Here is a 17,604-nt window from a genome sequence, read left to right as displayed (position 1 = left end):
GCCCTGCCTTCTTTTTGCTCCTGGACACCGTTGCATGAGGGGAAAGGAGAAGACGCTCCTGCGGAACAAAGTTCCCTTTTGGGCTTTGAAATTATGCTGATAATAGATTCATAGTATTGTGGAGCTGGAAGGGACCGTGAGGGTCATAACAAATTTCCACTCACACATGCAAACAAAGGGCAGGGAAAGCTAGCCTTGTGCATTTAAAAGCCTCACCACACAATGGGCAGCTAAAGGACCTGATTGTTTATTCACTAGGTTAAAGGTGCTTCCAGCCCTCCTGCCCCGCATATGGAGGACGTTAAGTTCTGTTACTTGGGAACCGAACGTCTGGGATAAAAACCCTCATTGAGAGACTCTCTTAAGCCTGATGCTATAAGACCTGCCTCCTCGGTGTTTGGACAGGTGCATCCCCTGCCCCCCTTGCTGGTTCTTTCTTCCCTTTACAGCTGGGGCAGCTCAGTCCAGAGAACATGAAACTGTTAATCTCAGAGTTGTGGGTTCGAGCCCCGCTTTGGGCAAAAGCTTCCTGCATTGCAGGGGCTTGGATTAGGTGACTCGTGGTCCCTTCCAACTCTTCAGAACTATGATTCTATGATTCCTACGGCTATATAGGGGATGTTTGCATTAGCCTTTTTTGCTGCTGCAACACACTGTTGATGCATATTAAGCTTGTGGTCAACTAAGACCCCTAAGTACAGAACCTGTCCCTTTACTTTTACCTTTAAGCAACAAGTGAGAGCTGCCTTGAGATGCGAGATGACTGCCTTGGAAAACTGGCCCAAAACTAAGAAAATGAATTTCAATAGGGACAAATGCAAGGTTCTACACTTAGTCAGAAAGAACCAGCTGCACAAATATAAGATGGGGCACACCTGGACTGCCAGTAGTACATGTGAAAAGGAGCTAGGGGTCTTAGTCGACTGCAAGCTTAATATGCGTCAACTGTGTGTTGCAGCAGCAAAAAAGGCTAATGCTGTTCTAGGCTGCATTCAACAAATGTTGTCGAGACAGTTGATGGCAAGCTTCCTTGAGTATGCTTTTTTCTTTTTAAAAAAGGCAAAGCATATTTTTAAAGAAAGAAATAAACAATAAACTGGCACAGTAGCTGAAGCTGCTAAACTGGGCATCTAAGCATAGCCTTAGGTATAGGAGCACTGTAGCCAAACCTATAGCCTTAGCAGAATCAGTGGGACCCCAGACCAATTAGGCGGGATGAGCAAGCCTTGGGGGGAACAGGAGAATCTTTCAAGGATTTGCTTCCTCCCCTCCCTACACTTATTTGACTTCGTCTGATAAGATCCTGCTAGCATAAGACTTCTGCTTAACATGAGTCAACGGTGTGATGATGTGCGATGCAGCAGCAAAAGAAAGTGAATGCTAATCTAGGCTGCATCAACAGAAGTATAGTGTCCAGATCAAGCGAAGCCATAGTACTACAGTCATACCTCATGTTACGGACGCTTCAGGTTACGTCTTTTCAGTTTGCGTCCTGTGGGGACCTGGAAGTACCAGAAAGGGTTACTTCCAGGTTTTGCCGCTTGCGCAAGAAGCGCTAACTCACGAAGCGTAGAAGCGCCAAATCATGCCGCACACCTGCGCAGATACAGCGCTTCTGGTTGCGCTCTTTTCAGGTTGCGAACGGGCCTCCGGAACGGATCCCGTTCGCAACCAGAGGTACCACTGTACTCTATTCTGCCTTGGTCATACCACACCTAGAAAACTGTATGCAGTTCTGGGTGCCTCAGTTTAAGAAGGATATTGACAAGCTGGAATGTGTACAGAGGAGGGCAACCAAGATGATCAAGGGTCTGGAAACCAAGCCTTACGAGGAAAAGGTGAGGGAGCTGGATGTGTTAAGTCTGGAATAGAGGAGACTGAGAAGAGATAGGACTCCACTGTGGAAGCTCCAATACAAACAGAATTTCCCTTGCTTTGTTGCAGTAAAAGACTCCTAGAGCAGCGTGAGACCCTTTAACTGAAGGGGCACCTTTCAACAAAGCTGGATATTGCAATTGGGATGGAACTCCTATATGGTGCTCATTCTATGGTTGCCTGATGCAATGGTGGAGTGGGATGGAGATCAGATTGGGCAAATAGGGTCGTAGAACCCTTCAAAGAATAACCAAAGCCCAATGCACCCAGTGTCTCCTCATGTTTCACATGTGCATGTTCATTAGATTTCACTCATTTGGAGATTTCTCTTTAGTTTAAAGAGACTTGCCTGTCTGTTTCTCAGTTACCAGCAATTCTCCTCTTTCTTCTTATAGCCGTAGATAAATTTGCAGTGCAAACCCATACTTGCCTGTTCGGCAGTAAATCTGATTTGAGTTCAGCGAGGCTTGCTCTCAGTTTAAGTAGACAGAGGGCTGCAGTCAACTGATTTTAATGTGTGAAATTGTGCAGAGGATTGCTGCCTTATTCTAAAGATAGGTGCTACCATCTGTTACTGGGCAAAACATCATCTGTTTAATTTCTGCATGTCAATCAGCTGTTAAAGGTGCCAGAGTGAAGCTGGTAGAACAAAATATCCTTTATTTAATAAAATTTACATACCACTTATCGTAAGAAAATCTCTAAGCAGTGTACAAAAATATAATATAAAATATTGAAATTATTGATAAAAACAGATAGTTAAAAACATTTAAAAGATTATTAAAATCAACAGTAAATCCCTTGGATATCAATGGAATTTGCTTCCACATCTGGAAGTGGATTCACCCACACCCTGTAACCTGGGAGAATAGTCTCAGTTTGCCTTTGGATTGGGTCAGCCCTATGTCTGTCCATTCTGGACCCAGTTTCAGATGACTAAATACAGCAACACACTCATCTTTACCCATTTTCCATTCCATCTCCAGGCTTCCATACTCTCCTGTCCCTTGGCCTGTCATCTGTTTTTGACACCCAGTAGCATACATGATATGTTGGACAATAAACACAGTTGTTAAACAGATTGTCCTGTTTTCAAGTTTCTTAAGTTATACTGTTTGCAATGTTGAGGGAAAGACTTGGTCAACAGATCACTTCCATCAGTTGGTATCCTGGCTGCAATAGATTTACAGACAGATTTTCTGTGATCACATTATTTCATAAATTCTTTCATTACAGCATTCCTTGGTAATCAGCTAGTATGTTTCTTAAAAGGGCAGGAAGCAATTGCATTTCTCCGTAACGCTATTCAATTGTACACAATCAATGTACATGATTTTACATATTTACAAATTCACTGTTCTGCACATAATATGCAGAAATATGGATTGAGTAAGTGCTATTTTCAGAAGCTGAATTCCTTATTAATCTCAGTTTGCTAACTCTCAGACTCAAAGCTTTTAAACAGGTTTTGGAAATCATTAAGATGTGGTTCGTAGTTTTGATCCCAGATTTGCCCTCTCAGTTTATTTGGTTTCAGATGTGGTTATTTAAAAATAAAAAGGAGCAGCAATCATTACACCAATCAGTCCAGCCTTCTTTAAAGCCAGCTTCCAAGCAGCCTATGCTGTAAGTCCAAGAACATTCTGGAAACGTCAGAAAACACAAGTTCGTTTTTTTTTTAAAAAAATGCATTTCCCATGAGAAATTCAGACCTGTATGTGCACATTTCTCAGGAGAGTTCTTTAAAAGCGGGCACAGCAGCTAACATCTTGCACACAGGCCATGTTTCTCATATCATATGGATTGCAACAGGACGACCACAGAAGAAAGTGTGACGAAAAATTGTCCACGGTGCACTGTTCTCATAGCCTGGAGGGCTGAAATTCTTCTTCAAGGACCTCCTCCACAGTCGCGTTCTCATAAGCAGGAGGGGGGGTGAGGGGCTCCAGACGTTCTGCCCGCTCTTCAACACCTTTGAGTTCGTGGGTATCAGAGACAAATCGCTGCAGTTTTGGCGGCATGAGCAACCTGAGGCGGAACCGGGACTGTAGATCTGCCTCCGAGGCACGGCGTGTGCCTGGTGCCACCGAAACCCTGAACGCCTCGACCACAGTCTCTCCGTGGGCAGGAGGCTCAATGACCACGCTGTACGGAGGGGGCTCCACTGGGGTTGCCCCTTGGCTGGAGGTGATGGTCCAGATGGTTGGTCCTGATAAGTAGCCAGTAGTCACCACCTCCTCATATGCCGGGGCCTCATAGGCCTCATTGTCTATGCTGGTAAAAGAGAGGGGAAGTAGTTAAAAACACAAATCATTATTATAGCTCCATACTTTCCACCAAGGAGGATTCTCTGTCCTCTCAACAAACAATAATATCTACCATATTCAAGCAATGGGATCATCAAGTGCATTCTGGCCCCCACAATCACAGGCCTCACCTGTTTTAAAACACTATGATACCAGATGTGTGTGGTATAAATAATAAAATTAGTATTATTATTAAACAGTGAGGGCTTCCCCCAAAAGAATTCCGGGAACTGTAGCTTGCCAAGAGAGCTGAGAGTTGTTAGGGGACTCCTAATCCTTTCACTGGAGCTATAGTTCCCAAACTTTGCTGCAGAGAAGGAGTGACTCTTAAACCTACTGTAGAATTTGATAGACTTTTAGGGTGCTTCCAGATAGAATCCCACCCTCAAATAACAAATCCTTTCACTCTTGCCCCTGGCTTTCTTGAGGCTGGTTCAGATGCAATGCCAACTCATGGTTTTCATTGCTTTTAACAACCAGCCACAAACAATTTTGTTAATATGATCCTGCAGTTCTCCACTCGGAATATTTCATACAATACATTATTTGATTCACTGACCCAAAAGGAGGTGGTAACTGATAGCTCAGGAGAGTTTTTAAGACTTTAGGCCCAAGTCAATAGAGAATATATCAATTACAAGCTATTTGCCACTACAGTTAAGTAGAATCTCGAGCCATTGTAGCTAAACAGCTGAGAGCTAATATACCTCAGAATGGGCTGTTGCCTTCATGATCAGCTTGTAAGCTTCCCAGAATTATTGGTTGGCCACTTGGAGTGTTGGTTCTGACTTTTAAAGCCCTAAACCCCCATCGTTCAGCCCAGACACTGAGGTCCAGCTCCAAGGGTCTTCTGCTGTTTACCTCACGGCAAGTAGTGAGGTTACAGGAAACCAGGCAGAGGGCTTTCTTGGAATGTCCTCCCATCAGATGTCAAGGATATAAAGAACTACACAACTTTTAGAAGACATCTGAAGGCAGCCCTGTATCAGGAAGTTTTTAATGTATGACGTTTTATTGTGTTTTTATATTTTGCTGGAAGCTGCCCAGAGTGGCTGGGGAAACCCAGCCAGATGGGTGGGGTACAAACGATATTATCATCAGCATGCAGGACAAACAGATCCATGGTCTGATCTGGCCATGCTCTTTTCATGTTCTACCACAGGCTTCCTCAACCTCAGCCCTCCAGATGTTTTTGGCCTACAACTCCCATGATCCCTAGCTAGCAGGACCAGTGGTCAGGGATGTTGGGAATTGTAGTCTCAAAACATCTGGAGGGCCGAGGTTGAGGAAGCCTGGTCTACCACAATCTGCTCTTTGTATAGACTACCTCTAAAGGGTCAGCATATGGAAAGGAGAGGAAAGTAGACGCAGCTGCTTACCCAGCCTGACTTTGTCTCCGCGAGCCTGGATTATTTTCTTCCGCTGGATTGCGTTGCTTCAGGTAGAACTCCACTGCCAAACTAATGAGGTAGCCAAGCAAACACAGACCCCCCACCGCAATGAAGAAAAATCCAACAGGGTTGATGTCAGTGGAGAGGGCCAGCATGGTTATTCCAATGAGAAGCGTGGCGGTGAACAGCACCATTAACGTTTGACGCAGGCTCTTCCAGTGTGACGCGGATAACATGGCAGAGGGAATGGTAAGCGTGGCAGTCAATGCGAGAAAGCTGTGCAGCGGCAAGAATGGGCATCTGTCAAAGAGAAAAGGCAGTAATGCTGATGAAGAGACACGGACACATGTGACTCAAGCACATGGCAAAGGTCTCAAATGACACGCCATGTGCAAGCCAAGTACCTGATAACATGAGTGCAAATATATACAGGCAATCATTCCAATGAAGTAACCACTTAGAGCTATTGAAGCACTAGCCCTCATCCAGGATAAATATACAACATAATGAAGGATTAGGGCAGGGGTAGGGACGTCACCTTGCCAACAAAAGTCCATATAGTTAAAGCTATGATTTTCCCAGTAGTGATGTATGGAAGTGAGAGCTGGACCATAAAGAAGGCTGATCACCGAAGAATTGATGCTTTTGAATTATGATGCTGGAGGAGACTCTTGAGAGTCCCATGGACTGCAAGAAGATCAGACCTCTCCATTCTGAAGGAAATCAGCCCTGAGTGCTCACTGGAAGGACAGATCGTGAAGCTGAGGCTCCAGTACATGAGAACTGAGGCTCCACCTCATGAGAAGAGAAGACTCCCTGGAAAAGACCCTGATGTTGGGAAAGATTGAGGGCACAAGGAGAAGGGGACGACAGAGGACGAGATGGTTGGATAGTGTTCTCGAAGCTACCAGCATGAGTTTGATCAAGCTGCAGGAGGCAGTGGAAGACAGGAGTGCCTGGCATTCTCTGGTCCATGGGGTCACGAAGAGTCGGACACGACTAAATGACTAAACAACAACAAAGGGAACCTTTGGCCTGGGGCTCAAATGTGGCCCTCTGTATCTGTCCCCTGGGACTCCCCAAACTATACCCTCCTACCCCAAGCCATACCAATCCTCCTTCCCTGCTTTTGCCTACTGGGACTGAGATAATTCTTCTTGCTGGATGGATGGAGAAACGTGTGTGGGCCTCTGGTTGTGGAAACAGCTGACATTTTCATGGCTGGAATGTGGTCTCTGTTGCTCCACCTGCCACTAGTATGTGGCTTCCGCCCTTGAGCTGAAAGACATCCCTCATTCCTGGAATAAGGAGGATGAGCGGAGCTTGCTCTTCCTTAGACTTCGCTCTTGTGCAACTGTGGAGAAGCTTTGGCTTGCCAGATGATGCCAGACTCCAACTACCATAATCCTTGGCCACTGGCCATACTTGCTAGGGCTGATGGGAGTTGTAGTTTAGCAACATCTGAAGGGCCAAAGGCTCCCCCCGCCCCTCCTGCCCTAGTGGATTCTCAAAGGAAAACATGGAGATGATAGATAGATAGATAGATAGATAGATAGATAGATAGATAGATAGAAATGATAGATAGGATGAAAAATGTTAGATCACAGTTGAGTGAAAATAGATACCCTTGAATAAAATTGTGCTGTTACTTTAAAGGGCTACATGAGTGCTCCTGCAGATATCTAGATAAGCAAATATATTCTCATATATAATTTTAAAGTTAAAAACTGGTCCAAAATTGAGGCAAACACTAGGAATTGGAAGTGAGTGACTTATTGTGAGTGCCATATTGTACACTGGTCTTCAACTGGTGGGTTGGCAACACAAGCCAGGTCATGGCCTAATCCAGGGGTAGGCAACCTAAGGCCCACATTCCCAACATCATTTGTCCCTCTTTTCTATCTATCCATCCATCCAAAATAGCTAATTGGACTTGCCAATGGGGAAGATAGGTTTATGTTTTCTCAATGGCTGGGGAAGCTCGTTCTTCACAGCCTGGAATCTCTCTGCTCCTTTGAAAGGCAGCACCATTGGGCTAGTGGGATGGGCAAGTTTGAAAGCCAATGCAGGCAGAGCCCGGTAGAAAGCTGACACAGCTGTGGGTTGACTAAAGATGAAATCACAGTGGGGTGCAGTTTTCGCTCCGGGAATCTGGCGCAAGATCAGTGGTTCTGCTGCGCGCTGCAGGAATCCCCTTGCTTCCCATATGTTCTGTCTGTACATTTAAATTGTAAATAAAAAACATGAAGACGGCGTTGTAAGTCTCCTATGCTGCTTTACCCAAGAGAAATGAAACCAGGAGACCCTAGGGGGTCTGTGAATGGGCTTCAGGGGGTCTGTGAACCAGGCAAAAAAAAAAGGTAAACAGGTGAAAAAAATTCCAGTGCAATAAATAATAATTATAGAGGGACGCGGGTGGCACTGTGGGTTAAACCACAGAGCCTAGGGCTTGCCAATCAGAAGGTTGGCGGTTCGAATCCCAGTGACGGGGTGAGCTCCTGTTGCTCGGTCCCTGCTCCTGCCAACCTAGCAGTTTGAAAGCACCAAGTGCAAGTAGATAAATAGGTACTGCTCCAGCGGGAAGGTAAACGGCGTCGGCTCCCTCGGCCAATAAAGCGAGATGAGCGCCGCAACCCCAGAGTCGGTTACGACTGGACCTAATGGTCAGGGGTCCCTTTATCTTTTAAATAATAATCATAATAGTTTACTTATACCCACTGCTGATAAAAAAAGAGAGAGGCTCACCCAGGTGAAATAAATGGCTCTCTAACTTTGGCTTCACTTGCATGTTCACAGCACAGTCATGTTGTTCCCTTTGGTGTCTGACAGCAACACAAGCCCTTTTAAACAGCTGCTTTCGGGCCAGCATGCATGGTCATCATGAGGCAGGCTGTGCCACGCATGGACATTGCTCCTTTCAGGCTACAGGGAAATCCCAGATGGAGGAAGTTCTGCTATTGGCCTCTGTTTTGCACTAATAATAGCTTTCTTACTGGACTCTCGTTTCCCATGCCTTAAAATATTTTTTTTAAAAAACCACCAAAGCTCTGTGTGTTCCTGAGCCTAGCAGCAGTGCAGGAAAATTCCACTCTGCAGAGTCAGACGGAAGGTGCTTGCAAAAACCCAAACAAAGGACAGAGGAAGAAAAGGAAGTGAATAAGAAAAAGGAAGAAAGGGTGGGGAGGGGTGGCAGGAGTTGTCTGAAAAAATTATCTGTCTCTCAGCGGCAGTACCCTTTCCTGGTATCTCACCTTCATGAACCAGCATAATAATAATAATAATAATAATAATAATAATAATAATAATAATAATAATTTGTTCCCCGCTCATCTGGCTGGGTTTCCCCAGCCACTCTGGGCAGCTTCCAACAGAATATTAAAATACAATAACCTATTAAACATTAAAAGCTTCCCTAAAGAGGGCTGCCTTCAGATGTCTTCTAAAAGTCTGGTAGTTGTTTTTCTCTTTGACATCTGGTGGGAGGGTGTTCCACAGGACGGGTGCCATTCACTAGATACATTTATCTAGCATGCATATATATATATATATATATATATATATATATATAACACATGTGTTCCAACAACACACTTCCATAGACAATAAACATGGATACAACCCTAGATTTTGAAGGATGGAGGGGAGATAGAATCATAGAATTGCAGAGTTGGAAGGTATCCCGGGGGGGTGTCACCTTGTCCAACCCCCTGTAATGCCATCCCAGGGTAGGCTCGAACCACCAACAGCCAGAAACATTGACCCATATGTACATGCAGCTGGAAATTCCGGAGATTTTTACTATAGTCAATCATCTGATTGAACAGACAAGCAGCTTTTTGACTTTAAACTAGCTGACATGCTCTGTAGGATTGACAGCTATAGTTTTGTTTTTTAAAAAAACACACACAAAAAACCCACTTTCAGAGTGTCTCTAACTGTGTATCTCCCAACTGCGTTTAGGCTATCCAAGATGGCTGAGAAATGGTCATGTAAGCATATGAAACTAACACTTGAGCAAAAGAAAGCCCAAGCGAATCCAAGCATACCTATAATTAACATAATTATGATAATTAATGTGGTGTAGTGGTTAGCTTCCAGCGAAGACCAGGGAGGGAGGTGTGAGTTCTGAACTCTTCTCAGGCATGAGAGTCACCAGGTTACCTTAGACCAGTCACCATCGCTCAGCGTAAACTATTGTGAAGATAAAATGGGGAGGGGAGGTTGCTAAACACCACGTTCCTTAAAGAAGGTAAAGGTAAAGGGACCCCTGACCATTAGGTCCAGTCGTGACCGACTCTGGGGTTGCTGTGCCCATCTCGCTTTATTGGCCAAGGGAGCTGGCATACAGCTTCCGGGTCATGTGGCCAGCATGACTAAGCCGCTTCTGGCAAACCAGAGTAGCACACGGAAACGCTGTTTACCTTCCCGCCAGAGTGGTACCTATTTATCTACTTGCACTTTGACGTGCTTTCAAACTGCTGCTAGGTTGGCAGGAGCAGGGACCGAGCAACGGGAGCTCACCCCGTCGCAGGGATTCGAACCACCGACCTTCTGATCGGCAAGTCCTAGGCTCTGTGGTTTAGACCACAGTGCCACCCGTGTGCCTTAAAGAAAGGCACATTAAATTGTAAATATGTATATATTATAAATGAATCTATTTACACACAGAGCACCAAACCTTCACTAATTAAAAATATAGCTAAATATAGCTCATCTTAAATCATGGAAAACTGTTTTAAATCTTAGCAATAGTATTCAAAACTTAACACCAATTTCTTGGTTAACCTTTAAGATACTTTGCATTTATGATTCATGGTTATTGCTGCAATGTAACGATGAAACATGCATATATTATCAATGACAGCTCACAGCCTCATGCTTTGAGATGCTGTTAAATCTGTATATTTAAAAAAAAGCTTAAAAAGTATTGTAATAACGATGACGGAAGACAAAAGTGGCAACAGTAGTTTGGAAATGCTGACTCAACTTTACAGGAGTAGTTAGTTTAGTGGGTTTGTGCTTTTTTCCTCCCTATCTACCAATCAAGCTTGTTCATAATTCAGGTTGCAAACCTAAACAGGCTTAGTAGAGAGTAAACCACACTAAGCACAGCTTACTCCCGAGAAAATATAAATGTGATTGCAATGTCTGAGCACCAGCTGACTTCTTGCACAGGACAGAAGGAACTACACTCAGGTCATTTAAAGCTTTGTAAAAGGATTCTACTGCTAGACAGAAACACACATGTGACCAATGCTCTCAGTATTTTTCATTTTACTTTGTCTCATGCATGTACACACCTCGGCTACTTTCGCAAGCAACATTCACACAAGTCTCTGACAGCAGCAGCCCCTGACCAGCCCTGGTCACTCACCAAACTTGGATGCTTTGCACCAGCCTCAGCCATGAGGTCTTCCCTCCTGTGGTCATCCCCAGGTAACTGATTGCAAGCTCCTTTGCCAGGGCTCCCAACAAGAAACGCCAGCAGCTTCCCACCTTCACCCTTTAAAGGCACATCCAAACATCCAAGGAGGAAGCTGCGAGTGTAGAAACAGAGAGCTACCCCTTCTTAGATTTCACAATCTTTCCGCCCAAATAGTATTGTCTCCTTTATCCACCTGAGAACGTTTTTCTTTCCTCTTTTGCCCTCCCAGCTGGGCCTCTTTAAAAGAGCAGGAAGGCGGCTGAGGAAATGGGTGGCGTATTGCAAAGAGTGAGTAAGGGGTGTGTGTCAATCTGCTTCTCCAGCTTCTTTTTCTTACTGGGGCGAAGATCTCTCTCTCTCTCTCTTTTATCTTGTAGAAAGCCTTCAGTGACACCTCCCTCGACAGGGTGGGGCATTAGGCCCATCCCTAAATCACATGGCATGTACATAACTATTTATGAGCTCTGTAAAGATATAAACTATGTGTTCTTCCTACTACTCAGGTTGCCTGGCAGGTACCGGTTTTAGTTTACACCCTTGACTTCTGTGCTATATGGACAAAGAGGGAATGGAGCTGCCGTCAGGTCAGTAACCTTCCCAGACGACAGACGAGGCAGAAAGTCTCTGTGTGATTTAAGGAAAACACCTGGGGATTAGGAGCACAGAATAAAAGCGGCGAAAGTTCTTGTGAAATTACAGCTGTGCTGTTGAAATCTTGACAACTGGGTGAAGGATCACTGAAATATTACCCCAACCCAGGATCTAAACTTGCAAAAAGAACAGAGCGTTAGGGAAGTGATTCAACACTGTAGATCAGTGGCTTTGAAACTTTTTGGCTTCTTACTGGCCAGGAAACAAGCCTTTTCTCTTCACAGAACTGAACTACACGGCACATACTCAATTCCTGAGCTTGGAGTTCCCCAGAACAGTTTGAAAATTATTATCTGAGATGGTTAGCCTTTCCTGGCCTGGATAGGGCTCATGGGAATTGTATTTCAAAACATCTGAAGGCACCAGGTTGGGGAAGGCTGGTGTAGATTATTATGTTTTGACCCAGCTAATGGGAAAGCCCCACATTCCCTACCTGGTACTATATCTGCACATCAGGAACACTATGAGATGAGTACCAGGAAAAAGCCAGACACTCTTCCTTATGGAGCAATCATGCACACATTTCCATGAAGCTGTGCTCACTTCACAGCCTGCTATCCTACTCCTTGCTAGCAGAAGAGCACTACAATCTGGAGCAGGGGTTGCTCAAACCGCAGGACCCACTTGAGAAAGTTGAAAATTATGGAGGCCCACCAGTCACAAGTTGATGATGCAATGGAAGAACCAGTCACCAAACGGCAGCTGACTCAAGAGTGGAGTTTGGCATAATCAGATGGCAACTGGCTGACATAATTTTCAGTTTAAATCTAATCCCTCTTTCGAAATTGTTTCTGTTTTTCTTAATCCCTCAGTCCTTCCTGTTATCTCTCGGCCCATTGATGAGGTGACTGCCTCAGGTGGCAGAGTCCACAGGGGCAGCAGATCCCAATGTAGATCTTTTATTTCTCCCTTGTTCCTGATTTAGATATTCACTTCATTCCTGGTGGGGGAGGAACCATTTGGTGGTTTGCTTCAGGCATCAAAACATCACATGGCCACAATACTATGCATGCAAAGGTATTGCTGTTGCTGTGGAAAGTCCAAACAACAGCAAGCCCTGAGGGATAGCTCCGTGGGTAGAGAATGAGACTTAATCTCAGGTTTATGAGCCCCACATTGGTGTGAAGATTCCTGTATTGAGGCGTTGGATTAGATTACTTTTGCGGTCCCTTCCAATTCTACAATTCTGATTCAAGGTGGCTTATCTAATATTTGAAGAGAGGCTGTGCCACTGAGGTTCACCTCTATGTTTCCCTTGGGGATAATAACTTCAGTGGCAATTCTGCCTGGATGTATCCTGTCTCAAAGGCACCAGATGGATTTGTGTGCAACCTGATGTTACATTAACAGGACAAATGAGCCTGTTGTTCTCCAGAAACACCTTTTGGATGGAAAGCATGGGCACGAAAGGAAAACTTACCCAACAGAATGTGGGAATGAAAGACAGCCATTATGTGTTCTTAGCTTGAACCAGATGTACACCCGCAGGGAACACCTCCAAAAAGAGACAAATCAAATGGCGATTTTGTTACAAACTCTTCAAATGATACACACAACAGGGAAAATGAGATCATACTGTATTCGCTCCTAGGACAAAAAGTTCAGCTGAGGAGTTCTTTTTAGCTATCATGGCTGTGCACCATTTCCTGACAAGTGTGGACCACAAGCGCAACTGAATGAAAACCGAATGCCACCCAGGTAAAAGAAGAGGCAAGGCCATTCATATGCCAGTTGAGGCTCTGTATGTGGGTGACAAAGCTAATATTTTTATGGTTTTTCATCATGGGAATGTGTTGAAAACACTCCCATGAATGACTGCCCACTTTACAATTCATATTCACTTTATGACACATGAAGGGAGGGACACGGGTGGCGCTGTGGTCTAAAGCACTGAGCCTCTTGGGCTTTCCAATCGGAAGGTCGGCGGTTCGAATCCCCGTGACGGGGTGAGCTCCCATTGCTGTGTCCCAGCTCCTGCCAACCTAGCAGTTCAAAAGTACACCAGTACAAGTAGCGGGAAGGTAAATGGCATTTCAGTGCACTCTGGTTTCCATCACGGTGTCCCGTTGCACCAGAAGTGGTTTAGTCATGCTGGCCACATGACCCGGAAAGCTGTCTGTGTACAAACGCCGGCTCCCTTGGCCTGAAAGCGAGATGAGCACCGCAACCCCACCGTCGCCTTTGACTGGACTTAACTGCCCAGGGGTCCTTTACCTTTACGACACATGGAATAGAGTTGGCTTAGTGTCATAAGTAAGGATGTTAGCTGGGGAGTCCATGGTTCAATTCTGACTTTAGCCAAGAACTCACTAGAACTGTGTGGCTTGGGAAAGACTGTTTTTCGTCTCAGCCCCCCTTTCCTTCCTTGTGGGGATAATAATTCTGGCTTATCTTGAAGGGTTGTTGACCATGTATATAAAGCAGATATAAACCACACTGTATCAATGATAAATATTATTATACCAGGCCTACTGTCTTGTAATACAAGTTGGCTGCCGTCAGCTTTTAAAAACATAAAAAATATACCAGTGTGCCATATCTGTGAAGTAGGTCAGCTGCACACTGCTCTGCCCCTAATTTTCCCTCTCTTTCCAGTCACCCATTAATTCTCCACATCACCACTTTCCTAGGCTGCCATTGATTTGCCTTATCTTATCATTTGGGTATCCTGAGGCATTTACCTGGCTCTCATTGGGAGGGTCCTTGGCCCAGCCCATAAATTCCATTACGTTTTTAGTCAGTGACCAATTTCAAGGCTGCTGTTTCCATTCTTAAGAAACAGTCGCCACATGCAGGAATGCCTGCATTTGTTCTTTCTGCCCTAGGCATTTGTACACACTGCGACTTATTTACTCCAGAGCCAGGGCACTACCAACACAGGTTGTTATGTACTAAACTTGGATCCTAGAACAATAGGCAAGTAGGATCCTAGAGGCCACTTGTAAAATGAGGCTGCATTTTAAATTGCATTTTAACCTGTATTTTATTTTATTTTTTTGTTTCCCCTATTATGTTTTTACTGTAATTTTTACTGGTGTTAGCTGCCCTGAGCCGGGGAGGGCAGGGTATAAATAAAATTATTTATTTATTTATTTATTTATTTATTTATTTATTATTACTATTATTACTATTATTAGAATGCAACAACTGATTGGCTTGCAGGAAAAGACCAATTAGGCTCCAGGAGGGAAGCAGAATCAGATGGCACTCACTGTGTAAATAATGTACAGTGGTACCTCGGGTTACATATGCTTCAGGTTACACACTCTGCAAACCTAGAAATAGTGCTTCAGTTTAAGAACTTTGCTTCAGGATAAGAAAAGAAATCGGGCTCCGGTGGCGTGGCAGCAGCAGGAGGCCCCATTAGCTAAAGTGGTGCTTCAGGTTAAGAACAGTTTCAGGTTAAGTACAGACCTCCGGAACGAATTAAGTACTTGACCCGAGGTACCACTGTATATAAAAGCCTGAGGTGGGGGGGGGGCAGTTCAATCACTGTTTTACAAGCTGCAATAAAGAGCATGAAATCATTACAGGACTCCAAGTATATTTCACAGGTGTTGGAAACCAAGCACATAGCATATTAGCTACAATCCATATGCATCCTGTAGTTCCTCGAAAAATGCTCCCATTTGATGTGTTTTCCCTCAAACTAGCTTCCATCCGATTTGAAAACACATGCCATGGCTGAAGTGTGCACAGTTTTAGCAGCCGTTGCACGTGGGCAGATGACAGCCTCCTTGAATAGGAGTTGTGGGGACGAGACAACAAATCAGGTCATGACCCTGACCCCTCTGTAGTGTGTACAGCTAGTGCAAATGTGTGTGGGGAAATTACTTCACTGTGTTTTAAGCTGCCTGTGTGGACCTGTTCAGGTGGTCAAATTGTGTCTGACTCGTACTATTTCAGAACACAAAGGGCTTGCATAGTTGCATGTTATTCTATTCAAACAAAATCATTTACACATAGAAGCCTCACCTCCTCCATGGCACACCAATTTTCTACATATAGTGAAATTAAAGTTAAGGTTTTGTTTGTTTTTTAATTGTAGGAAAACTCAGCAATGGAGTCCCACCTGTAGCCTGAATTTATACAGCCAAGCAGCTACAGACTTACCACCTCACATCTGATTTTAGTTCTCATGGTTCTGTGGTCTAAAAACACAAATTCTTCTTTTTCCCTTTCACTGGTTGTTTCTTTTCTTACAAGGTGTGCTGAGTCATGCTGATGGAAATGGACTTTGTTTTTCAGCTACTTGGAGACAGACAATCATTTTTATGAGTACTGAAAGTAGCTTGAGAGAGAGAACATTTCCCATGGTGTGTGCATATAAATAATAAAAGTATTATTATTATTATTGAATAGGATGTCCCTATTTTCATCAGAGAAATGTTGGAGGGTGTATTCTTATGATAGTGTACAACATAAGCAGTGATCCTCTTTCAAACTGCTTTCAGCTCTCCAAAAAAGACATGTTATTTATTGCCAATCATATTGGTTCCAGGACAGAATCTAGACATGGATTCATGTTTATTTGCTGCACATATGTCCCTCAGCACTTAGTAGATTTTAGATATAGGGCAAAGATAGGCATAACAAGTGTTATGTACTAAGCTTGGATCCTAGAACAATAGGCAAGTAGGATCCTAGAATACAACAACTGATTGCCTCGCAGGAAAAGACCAATCAGGCTCCAGGAGGGAAGAAGAATCAGCCAATCAGACGGGACTCATTGTGTAAATAATGTACATAAAATCCTGAGATTTGGGGGGGCCATTAAATCACTGTTTTACAAGCTGCAATAAAGAGCATGAAATCACAACAGAACTCCGAGTATATTTCCACAAGTGTGTTCAGATAAAGCATTAGCCACGGTTTAGCAAAGCAGTGGCATGTGAGCAGGGTGGGGACTCTCCTGGTGGCAACCCTGAGATTACTGGAACAGAGGCAGAGAGATTTGGGAGCTGCAGCTTGGGAGTCTTGATGTCCTGAAAGTATACATGCCATCTATCCCAAGCCTTGCCACCACCTTGCCCCACTTCATCCCTGCCCCAGTGAGTGCATCACAATAACAAAAGGATGCCCCGACCACTCCACCCCCTTCATGTGCTACAGATGGATTAACAGAACAAGAATAAGCCCTATTGAGCCTTGGCTTCTTCCATGCCCCTCTCCAGGGCAGCCACAAATAAGAGATCAGAAACACCCATTTCAGATTACCTCCAGTTTCGTCTGTTGTGTGAACACAGCACAATCAACCCTATGGTTAGTTGAAACTCTGGTTAGTCAACTCTGGCTTGACGTTGGCCTGTTTCAAATAACCTAGGTTGCCTGGTTTGAACAACATGGCAAGCTGTCCTTAATCTGAAACAGAGGCAAAAGCTTCTAACTTCTTTCTCACAGCCATGCCAGTGGGATGGGGACTGTGTGCGCCTGAGATTACATCTAAATCAACCCAATATTTAAAGACTAGTCATGGCAGGTTCTTCAATCGTGTTCGAAATACAGCTTCCTACTGGCTTTGCAATTCATCGGATAGAAGTACAGTGGTACCTCGGGTTACAGACACTTCAGGTTACAAACGCTTCAGGTTACAGACTCCGCTAACCCAGAAATAGTACCTCGGGTTAAGAACTTTGCTTCAGAATGAGAACAGATATCGTGCTTCAATGGCGCGGCAGCAGCAGGAGGCCCCATTAGCTAAAGTGGTACCTCAGGTTAAGAACGGTTTCGGGTTAAGAATGAACCTCCGGAACGAATTGAGTTCTTAACCCGAGTTACTACTGTACATTATTTTGGCACATTGAATCCTCCTTTTAAAAGTATAGATATATTAATTTAAACATTCATGCTTTGCCCTTTTTTTTTAAAAGGAAGTGTTTAGAATAGAAGCAAAAGTGCCCTGAGGATGGTCTGAGGGTGGGAATCATAGACTGGATAATTGGTACCCACATTCACA

At 44.3% G+C, this 17,604-nt stretch overlaps 1 protein-coding gene and 1 long non-coding RNA gene across 2 annotated transcripts in view; one reads left to right on the top strand and one right to left on the bottom strand.

Moving 5' to 3' along the window:
- The window catches only part of LOC310696284, an 87,925-nt gene that overhangs the window by 61,777 nt on the left and 8,544 nt on the right, over positions 1-17,604 (top strand). The gene's annotated exons all lie outside the window — the stretch shown is intronic.
- TMEM139 (transmembrane protein 139) lies at positions 2,516-11,727 on the bottom strand. Its single transcript, XM_083481589.1, has 3 exons — positions 10,947-11,727; positions 5,561-5,872; positions 2,516-4,149 (listed from the first exon to the last, which is right to left on the bottom strand). Exons 2-3 carry the CDS (start codon positions 5,806-5,808, stop codon positions 3,738-3,740), a joined length of 660 nt encoding a protein of 219 aa, XP_083337715.1. The 5' UTR covers positions 5,809-5,872; positions 10,947-11,727; the 3' UTR covers positions 2,516-3,737.

The sequence above is a fragment of the Podarcis liolepis genome (assembly GCF_965112155.1).
Source record: "Podarcis liolepis genome assembly, chromosome: 17".
Taxonomy (NCBI): domain Eukaryota; kingdom Metazoa; phylum Chordata; class Lepidosauria; order Squamata; family Lacertidae; genus Podarcis; species Podarcis liolepis.
The sequence above is the reverse complement of the archived record's forward strand: the minus strand, read 5'-3'. Positions and strand labels throughout refer to the sequence as shown.

What these genes read in the sequence shown, in the direction of transcription:
- TMEM139 (XM_083481589.1), bottom strand. Translation starts at nt 5,808, where the DNA reads ATGTTATCCGCGTCACACTGGAAGAGCCTGCGTCAAACGTTAATGGTG. An exon ending in CGGAGACAAAGTCAGGCTGG is followed by an intron (nt 4,150 to 5,560) that starts GTAAGCAGCTGC and finishes CTCTTTTACCAG; the next exon opens with CATAGACAATGAGGCCTATG.